Source organism: Herpailurus yagouaroundi, unplaced genomic scaffold, assembly GCF_014898765.1.
Source record: "Herpailurus yagouaroundi ecotype Mexico unplaced genomic scaffold, PumYag 208, whole genome shotgun sequence".
Classification (NCBI taxonomy): domain Eukaryota; kingdom Metazoa; phylum Chordata; class Mammalia; order Carnivora; family Felidae; genus Herpailurus; species Herpailurus yagouaroundi.
Window position 1 is genome coordinate 1,409,408 of NW_024412439.1, and position 18,521 is coordinate 1,427,928.

At 52.7% G+C, this 18,521-nt stretch overlaps 2 protein-coding genes across 2 annotated transcripts in view; one reads left to right on the forward strand and one right to left on the reverse strand.

Annotated features, from left to right (window-relative positions):
- Nucleotides 1–343: 343 nt before the first annotated feature.
- Nucleotides 344–17,143, reverse strand: ATPAF2 (ATP synthase mitochondrial F1 complex assembly factor 2). The gene is made up of 8 exons (XM_040453028.1): nt 16,846–17,143; nt 7,199–7,243; nt 6,794–6,939; nt 6,184–6,281; nt 4,732–4,812; nt 3,174–3,286; nt 2,526–2,641; nt 344–702 (listed from the first exon to the last, which is right to left on the reverse strand). Exons 1-8 carry the CDS (start codon nt 16,976–16,978, stop codon nt 565–567), a joined length of 870 nt encoding a protein of 289 aa, XP_040308962.1. The 5' UTR covers nt 16,979–17,143; the 3' UTR covers nt 344–564.
- Nucleotides 17,144–17,378: 235 nt separating this feature from the next.
- GID4 (GID complex subunit 4 homolog) overlaps nt 17,379–18,521 on the forward strand; it is a 30,582-nt gene continuing 29,439 nt past the window's right edge. The window contains exon 1 of the mRNA XM_040453029.1: nt 17,379–17,802. Within this exon, the coding sequence (XP_040308963.1) occupies nt 17,614–17,802 (189 nt within the window). The 5' untranslated portion in view covers nt 17,379–17,613. The remainder of the gene's footprint in view (nt 17,803–18,521) is intronic.

Below are 18,521 nucleotides of genomic sequence, written 5' to 3' on the forward strand. Positions count from 1 at the left end.
GCCTGGGCTTTTAACCCACAAACAACGCCTATTTTCTATTTTCGAGAGTAAATTATTTCTTCTAAAATACCAGGAACAGAAATAACCAGCTTAGAACAAAAAGGACTCAGTTTCAAAAGATGGTTTGATTAAAACCCGGGGTTGGGGGTGGGGGGGAGTCTTCAGGCCGAGGGCTGCACAGAGTTGTGTGTTGACGTGATTTCCCCATTGCGTGAGGCTCCCGGCCACGGGCGGCAAAGAGCAGAACGTGCCGTGGGAGGTAAGCTGTTTGACCTTGGTGAAACCCAGACACGACAAGAGGGACGGAGAAAAGTGGAGGTGCAAATGAAAACAGGGCTTCGCATTTCCAGGGCAGAGAAATATTTAATAAAATCAGGTTGGGAGGAAGTCACTGGTTTGCTTGGCTGGCTCGCTGGCTGCTGGCCGGGGCGGGGGCACCCAGCTCGGACTCGAGCTAACCTCGACAGCCGCCCTGGGTCCTGGGGGCATCTCGGGGCAGCGCCGAGCTGGGGCGTCTGTGGCCGTGCGTGCAGCCTCTGTCCGGCTGGGGCTGCCCGCCCCGCCTCACTGCTGCAGGAGCTTGTGTTTCACCGTGGCGCTCTCGGAACAGAGGTGGACGAAGAGGGTGCCGGCGGCCGTGCGCGCCCGCAGCTCCCGCAGCTCGTAGTCGTGGGCCCACTCGATGTTGCCCCACTTCTGGATCTGAGGGGAGGACGTGACATGCCGCTGGGTGACTGGCCAAGTGTCCGCGTGCCGACCGGCCAGAGCCACATTCCACCCCAATAGCTGGGGTGGGGGGACCGGACTGGGCCCCCATCTTGCCAAAACACAAGACCCCCACGGGGGAGGCGGCAGGTGAGAACACGCAGGTGGGCAGAGCAGGCAGCCATGCTGACGGGGTGCGGACAGTTTGGGAGGGGTGCCGTCCAGGTCCAGGGCCCAGAGGCACCCACTGCCACAAATGCCACGTGCATCTCCCCCCCAAGGGGGCCCAACCCGAATGCCATCCTCCTCCCACAAGGAGGCTGGTGGGAGGCAGCCTGGAAAATGTCATCCTCTGCAAGCTGCCTTGCTGGGCTGGGCTGCAAGTGCCCCCCTGCCTCCCCTCCCCTCCCCCCGGCCCCCCCCCCCCCGGTGGGTGGGATAAATAAATCAACGAAGGCCACATGGTTGATTCAGTTCCGACTCCCTGGGGGTGCTGCAGAAACCTGTGCTCTGCACGCTGGAGCCGACTTGTGGATTGTCTCCAGGGCTCTAACAACTGCAGGGGAGAAGCCCAGACACGCAGTGTGGCCATCCAGATGTCAGCGGGACTCCAGCCAGGCCCTGCTGGCTCCTCCCTGGCCAGAGGCCCAGCTGCCCCAGCCCATCCAGGAACTCGGCATCTGCCACGCCACACGAGCTACTGGGATCTTTGGGCAGCCTGGTCAATGTGGACAACTGTGATCTGTCGTCTGAAGAGCACTTTACAGCTTTGGAGAGGCCTCCACATGTAACCCAGGTAACCCCCTGTTTTGTGGCAGATCGAACCTAGTTCAGAGACTGATGGCCTGGCTCGGGTGCCACCATAAAATATAGAGCCCAGAATAGAGGGCAGGTTTCCTGGCCCCCCCCCCCCCACCACCTCTCAAAGCCCTCACACCCCCACACATCACTCCCTGCCTGTTTAATTGTTCCTAGCTGGCCTCTTTTGCGACAGAGAAACAGTTTTTACCCCTGGCATTTTTCTGAGCAGATGACTAGACGGACTTGGGAAATAATGTCATTACAAAAGGGTTTTCATCATGCTAGGAGCCGATTTGTAATAGCAATTAACCTTCTGAGGTTGGAAAGAAAGCAGTAAAAAGACTGCAGAGAACGCCATAATTCTCAGAGTTAAAAAATGCAAATGACAGTGTAGCGAAACCATATTAATTTCAAACCCGCTAAATGAAAACTTATGTACAAACAGCAGCCACCCGTGTTTGCTCTGCCAGCCAGATGACCCACCGTGTGAGTCAGGGCGCCAAGGCTCAGCTTAGCCTCTGTGTGAGCACGAACGTGGCTCCTAGTCCTGTTGGCGGGGCCCGTTCTTCGGGGCCCAGGCAGACGACCTTGATCTGCCTGTGAACCTCTATCTGTAGATAGTGGGGAAGGCCTGGAGTCACCCAGACCTGGCTCCAAACCCTGGCTCCAGCATTTTCCGGGGGTGGGACCCATGCCTCAGTTTCCTCCTGTGTAAAAAAGGGATAACAGCAGCCCCCACCTGGCCAGGTTGTTCAGAAGAGGTGAGGCGTGAGGGGAGAGCTAAGCATAGTGTTAGAACACAGTGGGAGCCCTCCCTGCCCTTATTTTGTGTTGTTACTTCTTGACAATACTTTCATCGGCCCTTAGTTTTGATTTCTGGATGTACATGAAAGTAGTCGAAGGCCAAATCTACATAAGAACATTTTAGATGGGCTAGCTCCCACCCCCAGTTAATCCGAGTCAGGGAGAGGAGAGGTGAGGCCCTGAGGTACCCCACCTCGGGCCGCTGGCTGCCTCACCTGGTACTCCTCCTCCAGGCGTGACAGCAGCACGGCCTGCTCCACTGTCAGGCGCCGGTCAATCAGGCCCAAGGTCAACACCATGGACTTGAGCTGGGTCACCACAAACTCAATCCCTGCGGGGATACAAGCCAGGTCAGGATCCAGGGCCCACCCCACCCCAAAACAGGGCAGTCACTGGACCTACACTTTGTTGAGTCCCTGCAGCCCTAGAGAGGTACAAAAGCGCGACGTGGGGGAGAAAGGTCACAGGGGACATGCGCTTTGTGGTCGGCTCTGTATTCTTTCCCCACTCTTCTCAGACAGCCCTCTGGTTTCCCTCGGGGGTGTGATCCCACTTCCGCTCCTGCCCAGGGTGGGCACGGGACCTGAACCTACGCTGTCAAGAGAGCTCCACCCTCTGCCCAGTGACTGGTTTGCGGATGGCCACGTGACTGGAGCCAGGCCAATGAGATCTGAAGTTGAGATGCCTGAAGAGGAGAAAGCCAACCTTCTCCTGGGAGGGAGGGGAGCCTGCTGTCCCCCTTGGACTGAGTAGAAGGGTTAGCATCGGGGCCACCCCCTAGAGTGCCCCTGTGACACTCTGGGCTTCGGATGCCTATGCCCATCAGGCCGCCCTCCCAGGCCCGTAGGAAGCGCCACAAATACCTTGTAGGGCCCACATGTTGTAAGAGGCCAGGTGGCTGGTGAGCACTTCCCGAGTCCTGGCTGGGATGCTGGGCCCCATTATGCTGGTGGAGGAGCCGATCTCCACATCGTATCTGCAAGGAAAACGCTTCGCTGTGTCCTATTGCGTTGAAGCTGGCTTCGACAATGACACATTTTCAAGAACGGTCCTAACTATACAAGCCACAGGAGAAACATAACGGAGTAAAGGCAATTTTTGTCATTTTCTTTCATATGTAACTCATTTTTCCTGTTGGTTTAGAAATATTCTTGCTGAAATTTCTTTTTTTTTTTAATTTTTTTTTTCAACGTTTATTTATTTTTGGGACAGAGAGACACAGAGCATGAACGGGGGAGGGGCAGAGAGAGAGGGAGGCACAGAATCGGAAACAGGCTCCAGGCTCTGAGCCATCAGGCCAGAGCCCGACGCGGGGCTCGAACTCACGGACCGCGAGATCGTGACCTGGCTGAAGTCGGACGCTTAACCGACTGCGCCACCCAGGCGCCCCTGAAATTTCTAATAGTAACACCGTGAATGGCCAGGTTGTTTTGTAAACCATTAAGGATGAGAATCTCAAGTGCCACAAAAAGCAGATAATTTTGTACCAGAGCAAAGATCTCCAGGCACCTACGCTATCGTTATATTTCATTAAACTCTGCAGTGACACCGTGCCTTCAGAGCTCTTACACAATGCTGTAGTGGTTACATTTTATGGGATCCTTTAGTGCAGTGGCTGTGCCTTTTACTATAAAACCCAAGGATACCCGGCACACTGTGGGCATTCAGGAAACGCGTACAAATGAGACTGACCGATACCACTTCGGTGAAAAATGGTTTGCCAAAAACAACTCTGTGTACGCTTACAAAATACTACGGTCAGAGCAGTACCATGGTAGGAGCCCTTCCAAACTCCCCCGGAATGAAATGAAATTGAATTCATGTTGCCACCCCATCAACAGTTTGTTCAGCTTTGCACAAAAGGACCTTTCTGCTAAGGAAACATGCTGGGTATCGTCAATTCCTAGAAGCCTTACATTCACAGGATAAACGTTACCAGACTCATCCTCACGTGCGTACGTATCACACACGCCGTTTTCGGATTTAGTTTAATGGTACAGCACTCGTGGCCATGATAAAGACGGTAACTGCCCAGATCTGAGTATTTACCGTGTACCAAGCGGGATACTGGGCATCACTTTGTTTGCTCCTCACAATACACTAAGAGGTGGGGATTATGAGGACCACTCACAGACAAGGAAGCTCAGAGAGCTCACGGCACTAGCCGCGGGTCACCCAGCCAACCGTGGCAGAGCTGGGGCTCCATCCCTACGTTCAGCACAGCGCGAACAGACGGCAGGTGCTTGGTGCGTGGTGGCTGATACTGACTTGAGGAGCATTTTTTTCCCAAGGTGCCCAGTCCCGTCCCTAAACATGCGAGAGGTGCTGAATTCCACGGGTCAATTAGCCAAGGGCTTTGGTGGTCCAGCGTGCCCCCTGACCGCACCAGCCTGCCCAACACTGTGGGGCCGCGCCTCTTACCTTTCTTCGGCCCATTCGATGATCGGGTCCCACTCGTTCCTTTGAAGTTCCACTAATGTCGCTGGCTCATCCACCCTGTAGCTAATTCATTGCAAAAGTCACCTTCGTTACTAAAAAAGTACAATTCTTTCACTCAGTGACAGACGATGGAAAAACACAAAAGGCCACCGCAAAAAACCTCTCCACTCAATTCCCCCCACCCAGCCCTACCAGTCCTTCCTGAAAGCAGTAGTTCTCAAAGTGTAGCCTTGGGGCCAGCAGCAGAGCGTCACCTCAGAACCCGATAGAAATGCCAGTTCTCTGGCCCCACCCCCCATCTATGGAAAGCAGAAGCTTGAGGGGTGGAGACCAGCAATCTGTGTTTTAACAAGCCCTCTAGGGGATTCTAATGTAACCTCGGGTTTGAGAACCACTGTCCTAAATGTCCCCAGTCATCTGACAGGCCAAGGCTTGCAACGCGGTCAATGCCATTCTGAACACTAACACTGCACCCCCAGATCCACAGGATGCTGATCCTACGATGATCAGGATCCTGGGATGCTGTGCCAGAAGCTCAGTCACCGCGTCCCTACCTACCCTAACCCTTCTGAGAGACCATGCCCCTGGCCACAAATTGCCCGTGGGCACCTCGTGAGCCCACATGCTCCTGGCTACACATGCAGCTGCTGGCTCGGATGCCTGACGCCACGTGGTGCCACTTATTGCGACAAAGAGACCCAGAAAAGGGAGTCGGCTGAGGGGAGCTGCGCGGCAAGGCCTCACGGGGCGGGAAGACGAGGGGACACCCCGGAAGGCCACCGTGCGGCGTGAGCAGAAGGGAGAAGAGACACCGTGAGTGCGCAGGAAAATGGGCCGCTGCGATGATCAGGCTGTGGGACAGCTCAGGATTCTAGAGCATTTGGGCTGGCCGACACGTGCCGCTCAAGCACTTCTGTCCTTCCCCAGCTTGCCTTCAACAACACCGCCCAGTTAGCTGAAGAACACTGGCACGGGAGGGAGGATTCAGAAGTGGAAGCAGCCAGCTCCTGAGAACGAGTGACCGTCTCCGGGTCCAAGCTGACGAGTGAGAACCACGATGCCTACGTGAGAGTGTGCCGGTGGCCACAGATCCAGCATCGAACGCCCCACCAGGAGTTGGCCAGTGACCCCCTTGGTCCTGGAGCCCGTGAGAGCTACATATGCTACCCTACCCCGGCCCGGACAAAAGGACAGCTGCCGGGCTGCAGAAAGGAACACCCGGGGCTCTGACACTGGTGTACCCCGAGGAGCCCTCCCTCCCAGGGACGTGCAGGGCGAGCGGCTAAGTGGTGATGTCAAGCAGACCGCCTCCCTGCCCTCTGAGATAAAGGAAAAGGATCTGCGTCTTCCGCTGATAACTGTCTGGGCAAATGAGGCAAACAGCCCAAGGGACCCACTCAGTCCAAGGGGAATGCCCATCTAAATGTCAATTACCAGATGGTGTCGGTGTCCAGAAACTTCACAGCCGCCTGGATCAGCTGGTCCTTGTTTCGCTGGGTAGGGTTGTCTAGAGACGTGTTGCACAATGTGGTCTGAATCAGGAGGCAAAAAGCCCCGTCACCACCACTGGGCCCAGGCAAAAAGCACTGCGTCCCAGGGGACACTGCCTCCAACCACAGCAACACGGAGAACCAGACAGCACCGCCCAGGAAGTGCTGGAGCCAAAGCGAAGCCCCCGGCCCCACGTGTCTCCACAACTCCAGCTGTAGCACATCTACCGAGAGCTCCGTGCCACACGCTGTGTGTGACAGCCCGTGGGCCCGTGGGCTTCTCACAGCAGCCCTGGGAGTAATGAAGCTGCCCAGGTCTCGTGCTCTCCACTACCAGGCTCTGCTCTATGTAATTGAATCCTTATGACATCCTTGTTCTGAGCAGGGGGACTGCAGCGGGCCAGACCAGCAGGGGAAGGGTCAGCACACTCAAGGAGGCGAGTGTGGCTGGAGTCCACCCCTGAGGGCCTCATCTGAATTTGGAAAAGACTCTCAATTTTTGCCAGGTACCCTAGGAAGCCAGCAGTCGGGGTATACGTTCATGAACTTGTTACCAGGTGCATGGTGTAGAACTTGATGGTGTCCTGCTGGGAGTCCCATTCAGTGGCCACTGCGATGGCCAGGGCCTCGCTGGGGACGGTAAAGAGCTTGGCTTGGGGAGTTTTCAGCTTCCTGTGGTCCAGGTTTATCTCAAAGCCACCTTGAAAGATCAAATGAAAACCTCTCAGGGATTGTTAAGTGGAATCGAGTGACCATTCCTATATTTAGCTACTTGAATTGGTGCAGACAAAGACAACTCTGAGTCCCTTCACGGAGGGCTTACAGAAACCTATCCAACAAAAGCGCGAAGGGTAATCTCACTGCTAAAACCAGCTAGAGATGAAAAATGTTTCTACCCATTCACAGAAAAAAAAAAAAGAAAGAAAGAAAGAGAGGCAGTCAAAACTTCAGACACTCACCTTCACCCTGTGTGATGCTGACATTCTGATAAAACCTCTTCCTTTCTGTAAAAAAAGATTTTTCAAAAAGGCAGTTTAAAATAACGTCGAGACGGCTCAGGAAGTGACAAGACCAGCTAGTGTCATTACTGCTAATGCGGATTGATTGGCTTGATTTTCATATCACTATTCAAGGTCTGCCCTACTCTACGCGGCATAATCAACAGCTTCTGATTAAAGTTGGAAGGAGGAGGGCATGCACTCTCCAGGGATGAGGGAGGAACAGGACATACTGGTCATGCCCCCGCCAGCCCCCGAGCCCAGGAATAGTCTGATCACGAAGCATTGCAAAGCTGCAGACTGTCTGACGTGACAGATTTTTCCAGCACTTTGTGCTTTAACGTCTAAGCATGCTCCTCCCCCAACACCACCCCCACCAGCACTGCCCCCATGCCAGAACAACGTGCTCCCATCCAAAGATCGTATCTGAATGTGATAAAGCCCGAGATCCGTTTTGGGCAAGGGTCTGATGCCTCTAAGGAGGCAAGAGAGGAAAGCCAGTGTGGACGTACGTGTGCACGTGTGTGGTAAGGGGAGATCCCAGGAGCATTTCTCATCCTCTCTATCCAATTAATTAACCTAATTAACCAGCTTGCCTGTGTATTCAACAAGAACTCCAGGCAATTCCTTTTTTTTTTTTTTTTACTTAATTTTTTTTAATGTTTATTCATTTTTGAGAGAGAGAGACAGAGTATGAGCAGGGGAGGGGTAGAGAGAGAGGGAGACACAGGATCCGAGTTGTCAGCACAGAGCCTGATGTGGGGCTCGAGCCCATGAACCTGAACGAGATCATGACCTGAACTGAAGTCGGATGCTTAACTGACTGAGCCACCCAGGTGCCCCTCCAAGCATTTCCTTTAAGAATGGGGAAACAGGAGTGCCTGGGTAGCTCGGTTGGTTAAGCATCTGACTCTTGATTTTGGCCCAGGCCGTGATCTCACAGTTTCATGAGTTCAAGCCCCATATTGGGTTCTGCGCTGACAGCACAGAGCCTGCTCTGGATTCTCTGCCCCTTCCCCTCTCATGTGCCGTCTAGCTCAAAGTAAACTTTAAAAAAGTGGGGTGGGGGGGGGAGAGGAATATGTGTCCTATGATATGTGAAAATAACTTGAATAAAATCTTGTATGAAAATGTAAACAAATCCCCCCTCTTCTGCTGCTTGGAGGGCTTAAAAACCAAGAGGGCCTCATAGGAATCATGCAGATTCCTTCAGCTAATAAGGAACAAGTAGGTCACATTTTGGGAGCTAAAAACCATAACCCAGTCTTAACCTTTGTTAGCACAAAACCTTGACTCTTTCATTCGCTCCTGCTGTTCCATATTCACTGGGTGCTAAAAGCCTTCAGAGTCCATTAGTGAAGTTACTTGTTGGAAATAACAATGCAGCATGCGGAGGAGGGAACTCATTAGTTTTTAATGCTTTTTAACTTCTTTTAGTGCTTAAAAAAAAAAAAAAGCAAACCAAACATAAGTTAAAATGAATTCAGGGGTGCCTGGGTGGCTCAGTCAGTTAAGCATCTGACTTTGGCTCAGGTCGTGATCTCGCAGTTCATGAGTTCAAGCCCCATGTCAGGCTCTGTGCTGTCAGCTGAGCCTGGAGCCTTCTTTGGATTCTGTGTCCCTCTGCCCCTCCGCGGTTCACACTCTGTCTCTCTCTCTCAAAAATAAATACACATTAAAAAGAATTAATTCAAATAGACTATGAAAATCAGGAGAGCTTCGTTTGTGCATGGCGCGGGGAGGGGGGGGGGGGGGGGAGGTAAAACGGAGGCAGAGTATCTGGTCTTCCTCCAAACGTGGTATTTTCAGGTTTTCCACGACCCATCAGTTTTTCCCAAATTTCGTGTTCTATCATTGATGCTTCAAGTTCAAACTGCATGTCCACAGTCACGCTTTTACTAAAGCCCAACGGGTTTCCCACTTCCAAAAACCGTATGCCTACCAGGTGCCAGGTACTATTCTAGGTATGTGGGATAAAACCATGAATAAAAATGACAAAAACCCCTGTCTTTATGGAGTCAAAATACTTAAAAAATAAAGTGGCAGGGTCTGGCCACCGAGATGCTCCTGCATTATTATGGCACAAGTTACCACCTTTCCCTGAAACGATAACAGTGATTCTCTCACACATTTGACTCCAAGATAGAAAGTCTGCACCATCCTGGTGCTTTCAAAAGCCCCTACTTCACGTGCCATCCCGTCACGTTCGGGTAGCAGATGAAACACGAACCTGGAGGCCTCCTTGCATAGGTCTGGAGGCACCCGGACCACATCCAGTATGTTCTCTAATGCCTGAGCTGGGCAACGTGTCTAAAGCCAGGCCAGACAGGAAGTGGGAAGAGATCTGAAAGCTGACTCATCACCAGTGGGGGAAGGATCTGCCCCCATCGGCAGGAAGCGCCACCAGAGAGCATTCTAGCACACAGCGCGACACAGCCCCGGGAAGTGGGCCCAAGAGACCTGGACTTGGGGCAGAAACTGACAGCACAGGCTGAACCTTCCAAAGCTGGCAGGACAGTGAGGTTTCCCACGAGGGAAGTCTTTTTTTCTCTGCTTTGCTGGTCAGGCTTTGGTTCCTCTGTCCTGGCCAGGTCCCCCTCTGTATCCGATTCAGAAAACTGGAAGGGAGTGGGAAGGCTAGAAGGGCAAGGATGGGTTAACCTAAATTGCTCAAAACAGCAGTAAGCCATGCAGAAAGGGACGACAGCCCTGGGCAAAAGGGGCACAAAGTCTGCCGGGCTTCAGGACAGGGCAGGCCCACGTGCGGCGTGTTTTAAACACGTGCTCACCTGAGCGCAGTGGACACGTGGAGGGGCAAACTTCAGGCTTAGAACAAACTTCCAGCGAGTACCGACCCTGTTCCAGGAAGGGGAATAAGACCTGGGGGTCAGAATCAAAGCTCACCCCTGCTCTCAAGGCACTTCCTGTCTACTGGGAAGCTGAACGCGAATCCAGCCAAACAGTAAAGTGATTTTGAAGGCCCAAGTACAAGGAACACTGGAAACACACACAAACACACGCACACACACCAGGAGAGCCTAATCTCATCTCATCGCGGGCTAAAGGAAGACCTCCAGGCAGTCAGATTTCATCTGAGACCTGATGGAGAGGCAGGAGTTGGCCAGTCGGCACTGATGGATTCTTTTTTTGGAGGGGGGGTGGGGGGGTGGGGGTGTGTGTGGAAGGAATTTCCAGCAGAAGAAACTGCTTACAGGAAGGTCTTTGGCCTCATGAGAGCATGAGAGTTTGGAGAACTAAAAAGATGGTCAGAAGGACAAGAACGTAGCTATCCTGCAGAGGATGGTTCGAGATGCCCAGAGAGGGGGGTGAGGGCCAGATCTGGGGGAGGGGGCTGGGTAGGTCACAGTACGGAGGCAGAGGGAGCCAAGTTAGAGGTTCACATAGGAAAACAAAGCCAGGATCTGGAAAACTAATTTGGTGGAATCCAGGCCCCCCAACAATGTCAAAAGATGGAGGTTCTTCACCTGAACCCTCAAAGGTCTTGGGTCACGTAAAATAAATCGTGAGACCAGGAACCTCGGAAGCACCCATATTCTCAGTGAACACAGGACTAGCTGTCAGCAACAGGGACCTCATCTTTAAAGATGAAATTAACACCTAAGCCTTGTAGGATCACACAGAACTTGGGTCTGTTCTCAGTATGAATCGCTCTCTTTACAGAACATCTGTTTCAGTGGCAAAAACACGGTCGGTGCCTTTTACACGTGGACTATGTAGATATAAAGACATAGGTATGTGAACAAGTATTGAATTTTAAAAGCTAGCCCCAAGAAAATAGGCTATATACACAGAGAAGCAGCGAGCGACTTTAAAAACCTGCTCGTGTGATGAGTGACTTGGAAATTAATGACCATCAGGTCCTTCTCCTATGAGGTCATTTCAATCCATAAAAAGAAACAGGCCTGTTGGGGCTCAGTCGGTTAAGTGCCCGGCTCTTGATTTCAGCTCAGGTCATGATCTCACAGTTCCTGGGTTTGAGCCCCATGTCGGGCTACATGCTGACAGTACTGAGCCTGCTTGGGATTCTCTCTCTCTGCTCCTCCCCCACGTGCACGCGCGCGCACACACTCTCTCTCAAAATAAATAAAAAAAGAAAGAGAGAAAGAAACAGGCTGTTTTCTGTGTCCCTTCTCCTACATGCCTCCTCCTGTCCTAGGCTTCATGGACCAGTGAGCAATCTTTCTACCAGCCTCAATTTTCGCCAGGCCTTTGCTTTGGAAAGACTCAAAGCTTCAGAACTACAACTCCCACAGTGCAGCAAGAACAGAGAAAGTGCCCTCTGGAAGGTCTCAACACCTTTATCTTTTTAAACAGTGCCATCTGGTGGGCCTGAAGCCTTGAAGCTAGATTCTGACTTCGGGCATGACTCCATCCATAATCCTAGGGCGGCTCCAGACCATCTATTTCAGAACTGACAGCCTGAAAATAAAAAAGACAACCCAACTCAAAAATGGTCAAAGGATCTGAATAGACATCTCTCCACCAAAGAAAATGTACAAAAATCAGCACATGAAAAAGATGCTGGACTTCATCACCATCAGGAAAACGCAAAACAGAAGCGGGAGAAACCACTTTGTAACCACTGGGATAGCTATAATTAAAAACAGGTAATGACAAACGTTGACAAGGATGTGGCCACATTGGGACCTTCACGCAGGGCTGGTAGAAACGTAAGCTGGTACGGCCACCTTGGGAAAGTGTAGCAGTTCCTCAAAAAGTCAGTTACCAGTTGACCAACAATTCTACTCTCAGATATGTGTCTATGAGAAATGAAAACATACACCCACGGGGCGCCTGGGTGGCTCAGTCAGTTAAGCGTCCGACTTCAGCTCAGGTCACGATCTCGCGAGTTTGAGCCCCGCGTCGGGCTCTGGGCTGACGGCTCGGAGCCTGGAGTCTGCTTCCGATTCTGTGTCTCCCTCTCTCTCTGCCCCTCCCCCGTTCATGCTCTGTCTCTCTCTGTCCCAAAAATAAATAAACGTTAAAAAAAAAAAAATTTAAAAAAACCCAAACAACATACACCCACATAAAAAGTTGTACACACACACAACTTGTACACAAATGTTTAGAGCAGCATTTGGAATAGCCAAACGATGTTAACAACCCAGACGTTCATCAGGAGATGGATGGAGAAATAAGATGTGATATGGCCATACAACTGAATATTACTCAGCTATTAAAACACGAGGGTACTGATACATGCTACAACTTGGATAAACCTTGAAAACAGTCTAAATGAAAAAAGAGCCTGCCCCAAAAAGACTGCATTCCATTTATGAAATGTCCAAACTAGGGAAATCTACAGAGACAGGAAGTAGAATAGTGGTTATCTAGGGCTAGAGGGATAGGGAGGGAAGGAAAAGGTGATGGCTAAAGGGCACAGGGCTTCTTTTGGGGGTGATAAAAATGTTCGAGAACCATGGTGATGGCTGTACAACTCTGTGAGGATACTAGAAACCACTGCATTCTACATTTTAAATGAGTGAATTGTAAGTGAATTGTCTCTCCACAAAGCTGTTAAAAAAAATTTCTTCAGGGTTGGGGTGCCTAGGTAGCTTAGTCAGTTGGGCATCTGGCTCTTGATTTCGGCTCAGGGCACGATCTCATGGTTCGTGGGATTGAGCCCCACGCCGGGGTCTGCACTGGCAGCACAGAGCCTGCTTGGGGTTCTCTCTCTCTCTCTCTCTCTCTCTCTCTGGCCCCCCCCCCCCCCAAATAAATAAAGTTTAAAAACTCTTCGGGGCAAATACATCTGCCATAGCAATTAATGTAAATGAGCTAAATCACTAAACACGTTTTTTTCCCAATTGCTCTAGCATCCTGAGGAGGGGTTGGCCAACTTTTCCCATAAAGATCCAGAGTAAATATTTTAGGCTTGGCGGGCCATATGGTCTCTGTTGCAATTAGTCAGCTCTGCAGTGAAAGTAGCCTTAGATTATATGAAAATGAATGAGGATGGCGGTGTTCCAATAAAACTTTATTTACAAAAACAGGTGACAGGGTAGGGGCTCTGTCTACAGAATCTCCCGCAACCCAACACAGCCGCTCTATAAAGGCAGGGCAAGTAATGCCTCTGAGGTGGTAGAGATTCTGAGAAGCTAAATGACTTGTCCAGGTAACAATTTAAATTTTTTTTTAATGTTTATTTATTTTTGACAGAGAGAGAGAGAGAGACAGAGCGTGAGCGGGGGAGGGGCAGAGAGAGAGAGAGGGAGACACAGAATCCAAAGCAGGCTCCAGGCTCCGAGCCGTCAGCACAGAGCCCGACGCGGGGCTCGAACTCACAGACCGCGAGATCACGACCTGAGCTGAAGTCGGACGCTCAACCGACTGAGCCACCCAGGCGCCCCATCCAGGTGACAATTTAAACAGAGGACACCAGCCTGGACTTTTGCTGGGCATGGCACTCAGCCAGACAAGCAGCCTCTCCGGAACACCTTCCCCCTCTATAAAGAGCTGGTGGATCGCGGACAAGCAGTATAGAGCTGGACCACCCCACACCCTCACACAGCTCCCCTTGCTGCAAAATCTCCTCCAACACCCCAGGGACCCTTTCCCAAACCCCTCCTCTCCTTCTGACACCCTTCAGCGGCACTGCCATTCCTAAGGAGCCAAGTTCAATCTGCTTGCCAACCAAGTCTTCATGGAGAAGTCCCCCACCTGGGTTTACTATTCTGCCATCCCAGAGACTCACAGGATCTCCAACCGGTAATGTCTTTGCAGTGCACTCATTGGCCTGGTTTCAGGTACCTCCCTCCCACCGGGCTTCATTCTTTCATTCCTGTTTTCTTTCATGTTTGACTAACTACCACGAGCCAGATACTTCCAAGAGCCTAAACTAGTAAAGTATGCAGTAGAAAGGAAGCAGAGATGGTGGGTCGTGGGCCACCATAGTGGGAGGTGGCATCCACGAGTCTAAATTAACCCTCTGCCTGTGCCAATTTAAGTGAGCTCCTGAATGTGTCCCTTTGCTTGGGTCATTATCTTCCTGGGATATTGTAAAGGAAACTGTTGTTTTCCTTTACACATTCACACAGACACCCTACACTCCAAATGTGTGGGGGTTTTGCCACCCATCAACTCTGTGACACCAGTGGGTGTCCTACAATTCAATTTAGTCCTGACGGTATCCGCCTGGGGATAGCATCGGATCCCACAAGGGCTCAGTCCCACAAGACTGCATTCCCAGGCTCCCTGCAGATGGCAAATGCAAGCCCAGATGGTCGGTCTCCTATGCTGCTGACCTACTGGCTATAAATCAGAGGTTCCCAGGACCCCTCCAATTTGCCAGAGTAGCTCATAGCACTCAGAAAAAAAGATTTTACTTACTAGATTACTAGCTTATTATAAAAGGATACAACTCGGGAACAGCCACACAAAGAGATGCACAGGGGAAGCTATGGGGGAAAGGGTATGGGGCTTCCGTGCCTTCTCGGAGCACGCTACTCTTCCAGCATCGCTACGTGTTCACCAACCCAGAGGCTCTATGAACCCCACAGTTCAGGGATTTTATGGAGGCTTCATTATATGGGCATGATTAATTAAATCACAGGCCATTAGTGATCAAATCAATCTCCCGCCCTTCTCCCCTCCCCAGAGGTCCGGGGTGGAACTGAGAGTACCGAAACTCTAATCTTGTGGTCGGTTCCCCTGGCAACCAGCCCCCCCACCCTCCTCAGGTGCTTTCCGAAAGCCACCTCATTAACATAACCTCAGGTGTGGTTGAAAGGGCCTTAAGAATAAAACACTCCTTCCGGATTTTGTATCTCTGAGGCTATTTTAGGACAAGAGACCAAATAGCGTAACAAAAGCTTCTTCCGTAGGTCTTATTGCTTAGTAATTACAAGGGTTTTAAGAGATGCGTGCCAGGAACTGCAGGAAAACCAAGTACATACAGTTGATCTTTGAACAACATGGGTTTGAACCGCGCAGATCCACTTATACCTAGACTTTTTTTTACAGTACAGTACTGTACGTTATTTTCTCTTATGATTCTATTTTAATTTTCCTAATAACATTCTTTAATCCAGCTTACTTTAAGGATACTGAATATAATACATATAACATACCAAATGGGCGTTCATCTACTGTTCATGTTACGGCTAAGGTTTCTGGTCAACAGTAGGTTGTTAGTAGTTCAGTTTTGGGGGAATCAAAGTTACATGCGAATTTTTGCTGGTGGGGGTTGTGCCGGTGCCCCTAACCCATATGTTGTTCAATGGCCAACTGTATATTTCTCCTTATAGCTCACAATATCACAGATGCCCTTCCCTCTTTACTGGCTCTTCATGGCCCACGTCCAGGCCTTTCAACTTGGACCCTGACAGGTAAAAAAAAGCTCAGCTCTTTGCTGCATCCGACTCTCTCCATTTGCATAAAATTATGAAACTTAACAGAAGGATCCTCGAAGGCAACTAGTCCTTCAACTCACAGAAGAAAATGAGGCCCAAAGGAAGCAGTCTCGTGCCCAATATCACACGGTACCTCACAGGTTCAGCCAGCGTTAAACCCCAGACCTGTACTTCGGCCACAATGCCAAACTATCTTAGAGTTCTAGATTTTCTAAAGCAGGCGGCATTACAGCAAGGTTCCTCAACCTCTGCTGTCATCTCTGAACTTGTTCTAGCCACCAACACTCTTCCTCCTCCTCTCCACTGAACTTCTACTCATCTGTCAAGATTCAGCTGAAACGTCCTTTCCATCCAAGACCCTTTCTAGAGCCTCAAAACCCCCGAGGTGGAAACAGGTGCTTCTTTATGTTCTCCCAGCTTCCTTGTATTTCCCTTATCACAAAATACTACACACTATTGCTTAATCAGACTATTATAACCTGCAGTTGACAGTGAACATCATTAGAGGGAGACCACGACTGCCTGGAAGGCCACCGTGCCTCCAGCTCTCAGCAGAGAAAAACTAAACTGAATGAAAAGAGAGTGTTACTACTCTTCACTCATTTAAGGCAGTCACTCCCACTCTTTCCCTAAAAATTGTCCCCAGAAGCAGTGACAAAGCCACTACCTTCTTCTAGGCCTTATCAGTCACAAGTAGAGGAAGGAGGCATCGGGGTCAACTCCTTAGCAGAAATGGCAGGGATCGCGGTAGGCCAGTGGGAGGGAGGGCCAGGAAACCCGCAGAGAACCTGGCCGGGATGGAAGATGAATGCCGACCGAATGCCCCGGTTCCAGGGTCCTTCTGTGCCCAGCCATCGGGACACAGAAAACAGGCCGATCTTTGCCCTCCACAAACTTCTCACAGAGTCTGCTCTGTGACCTTGGTGTAGTCCTGATCCAGAACCCAAATTTCCCTGTCTGAAAACAAGAATGCCATCTGCTTTCCTTACTGGAAAGGAAAACCATAAGCGCTGAGAAAAGCTGCACGTGCCAAATGACCCTCAAGCGGTCTGCCCTGGCTTGCGCTTCTATTCGCCCTCCCCCCACCCCCATCTGTAGCAGGACCCGAAAGCACTGCGTAACTTCATGAGCCTGCATCCTTCCTCGGTTACCCTGCCCTGCACAGCCAAACCCCTCAGCCCACCTTAGCCCGGCTCGATCCCTGGCCAAAAGTGAATCTGCTCTGACCTCCCTCACCTGTTGGGGGGGCATAGGCCCGGGCAGGGGACAGGGGGTTTGGCTCCGGCCCCACGGAGGCGGTGAGGGCACCCCGAGGCTGGTTCAGGAGGCGGCGCCCCGCGTCCCGCAGCCGGAGGCAGCTCCTCCACATCGCGCCCGAGAGCCTGGGAGGACGACCCGCGCGAAACCTGAGAGCAGGAAGCAGAGTGAAGGGATCCCCAAGCCGCACGCTCGGGCTGTACGGAAACCGCTCACCACCTCCCCAGAGCCCTCAGACTCCCCTGGACGCCGCCATCTTCCGCTTGACACCAGCGGCGCGCCGTCGCTCCGGCGCGCCTCCTGCGCACACCCCCAGTCAATCAGCATCACAAACGCACCTCGCCCCGCCCCCTCCACGCCGCGCCTCGGGATGAAGACTACAAGTCCCAGAGGGCCGCTCGCGCACCCCGCCACGTGTTTTCTTCGCCCGCCAATGGGTGGAAGCGCCGCGTGAGCCTGTTCCCGCCCCCCGGGCGCGCCCGAGCCAATCGGAAGGGTGGTGTGTGTGCGAGGGCAAGTGGGGAGGGGGACTCAGCTCAGGACAGGGAGGCCCTGCTCGCAGGTCCCGGGGTCCCGGTGGCAGCCGGAGCGCTTGGTCCGCAGGCAGCGGGCGGGTGGTCCCCCCTCCGCCCCCACCCTGCGCGTGCGCGCCCCGGCCCCTCCCTCCCTGCCACCCCCCTCGGCTCCCGCGCGGCGGCGGCGGTTCCTCTCCCCCTCCCCCCAGCCCTGGCTCCGGGGGACCCCGCGATGCCGGTCCGCACCGAGTGTCCCCCGCCGGCCGGTGCCTCGGCCGCCTCCGCGGCCTCGCTCATCCCGCCGCCGCCCATCAACACCCAGCAGCCCGGCGTGGCCACCAGCCTGCTCTACAGCGGCTCCAAGTTCCGCGGCCACCAGAAGAGCAAGGGGAACTCGTACGACGTAGAGGTGGTGCTGCAGGTGAGCGCCGGGCCGCGCCGGGCCGGGGCCCGAGGGCCTCCTCGCGGCGCTCACTGGCCGTGCCCGCCCCCGGCTCCTCGAGCCCGCAGCCGCGGACCAGGCCCTCGCCGCCGGGCCTCCTGCACCAGGCGCTTCACCCCCGGGACCTGCCCAGCTGGTGTCTCACACTTTCCAAGCCCCAACCCTGACCTGCCCCTCACACCGGAGCCTGTCGTGGGCAGCTCCTGGCCCACCCTGAACACTCTCCCAGACTCGAAGCCCGTGACCGGCCTGCCTGGGATCCGGAAGCCCCCTGTGACTGGCCACCCTCAGACCTGAGTCCTTCCTCCCCAGGACCTGTCGCCCCAAGATCAGCTCTCCCTCCAATCCCTCCCAGAACCTGAAGAACTCTCCGTTGGTTTCTCCTGCCTGGGAACCCTAGCCATGGCTGGGCCCGTGTCAAATTATCCCAGACTTGAGACAATCCTCCACCCCTCCCCTTTCCTCAGTTCCAGGGATCCTCAAACCTTGGGGCCCTCCTCCCGGGATTTCTTCCTTGGGAGAGCCTAGTGCCCCCTCAGACCTGGGAGCATCCTCCCTTCCTTAGCCCCTGAGCCTGAGAGCCCCCAATCCACAACTGATTCCTCGCTTCTGGTACCCCCTCAAGACCAGGCACTCACATCCTGGGTGCTGCTGGGTGGAGCTCCTCCCAGTCTGTTAGGATCTTGCCTCCTGGGGGG

Coding starts and splice junctions, on each gene's coding strand:
- ATPAF2 (XM_040453028.1), bottom strand. CDS start 16,978: ATGTGGAGGAGCTGCCTCCGGCTGCGGGACGCGGGGCGCCGCCTCCTG. Junction 6,282..6,793: donor AGTTCTACACCATGCACCTG/GTAACAAGTTCA, acceptor CTCCTGATTCAG/ACCACATTGTGCAACACGTC. Junction 703..2,525: donor GCCTGGAGGAGGAGTACCAG/GTGAGGCAGCCA, acceptor TCCTCCCCTCAG/ATCCAGAAGTGGGGCAACAT.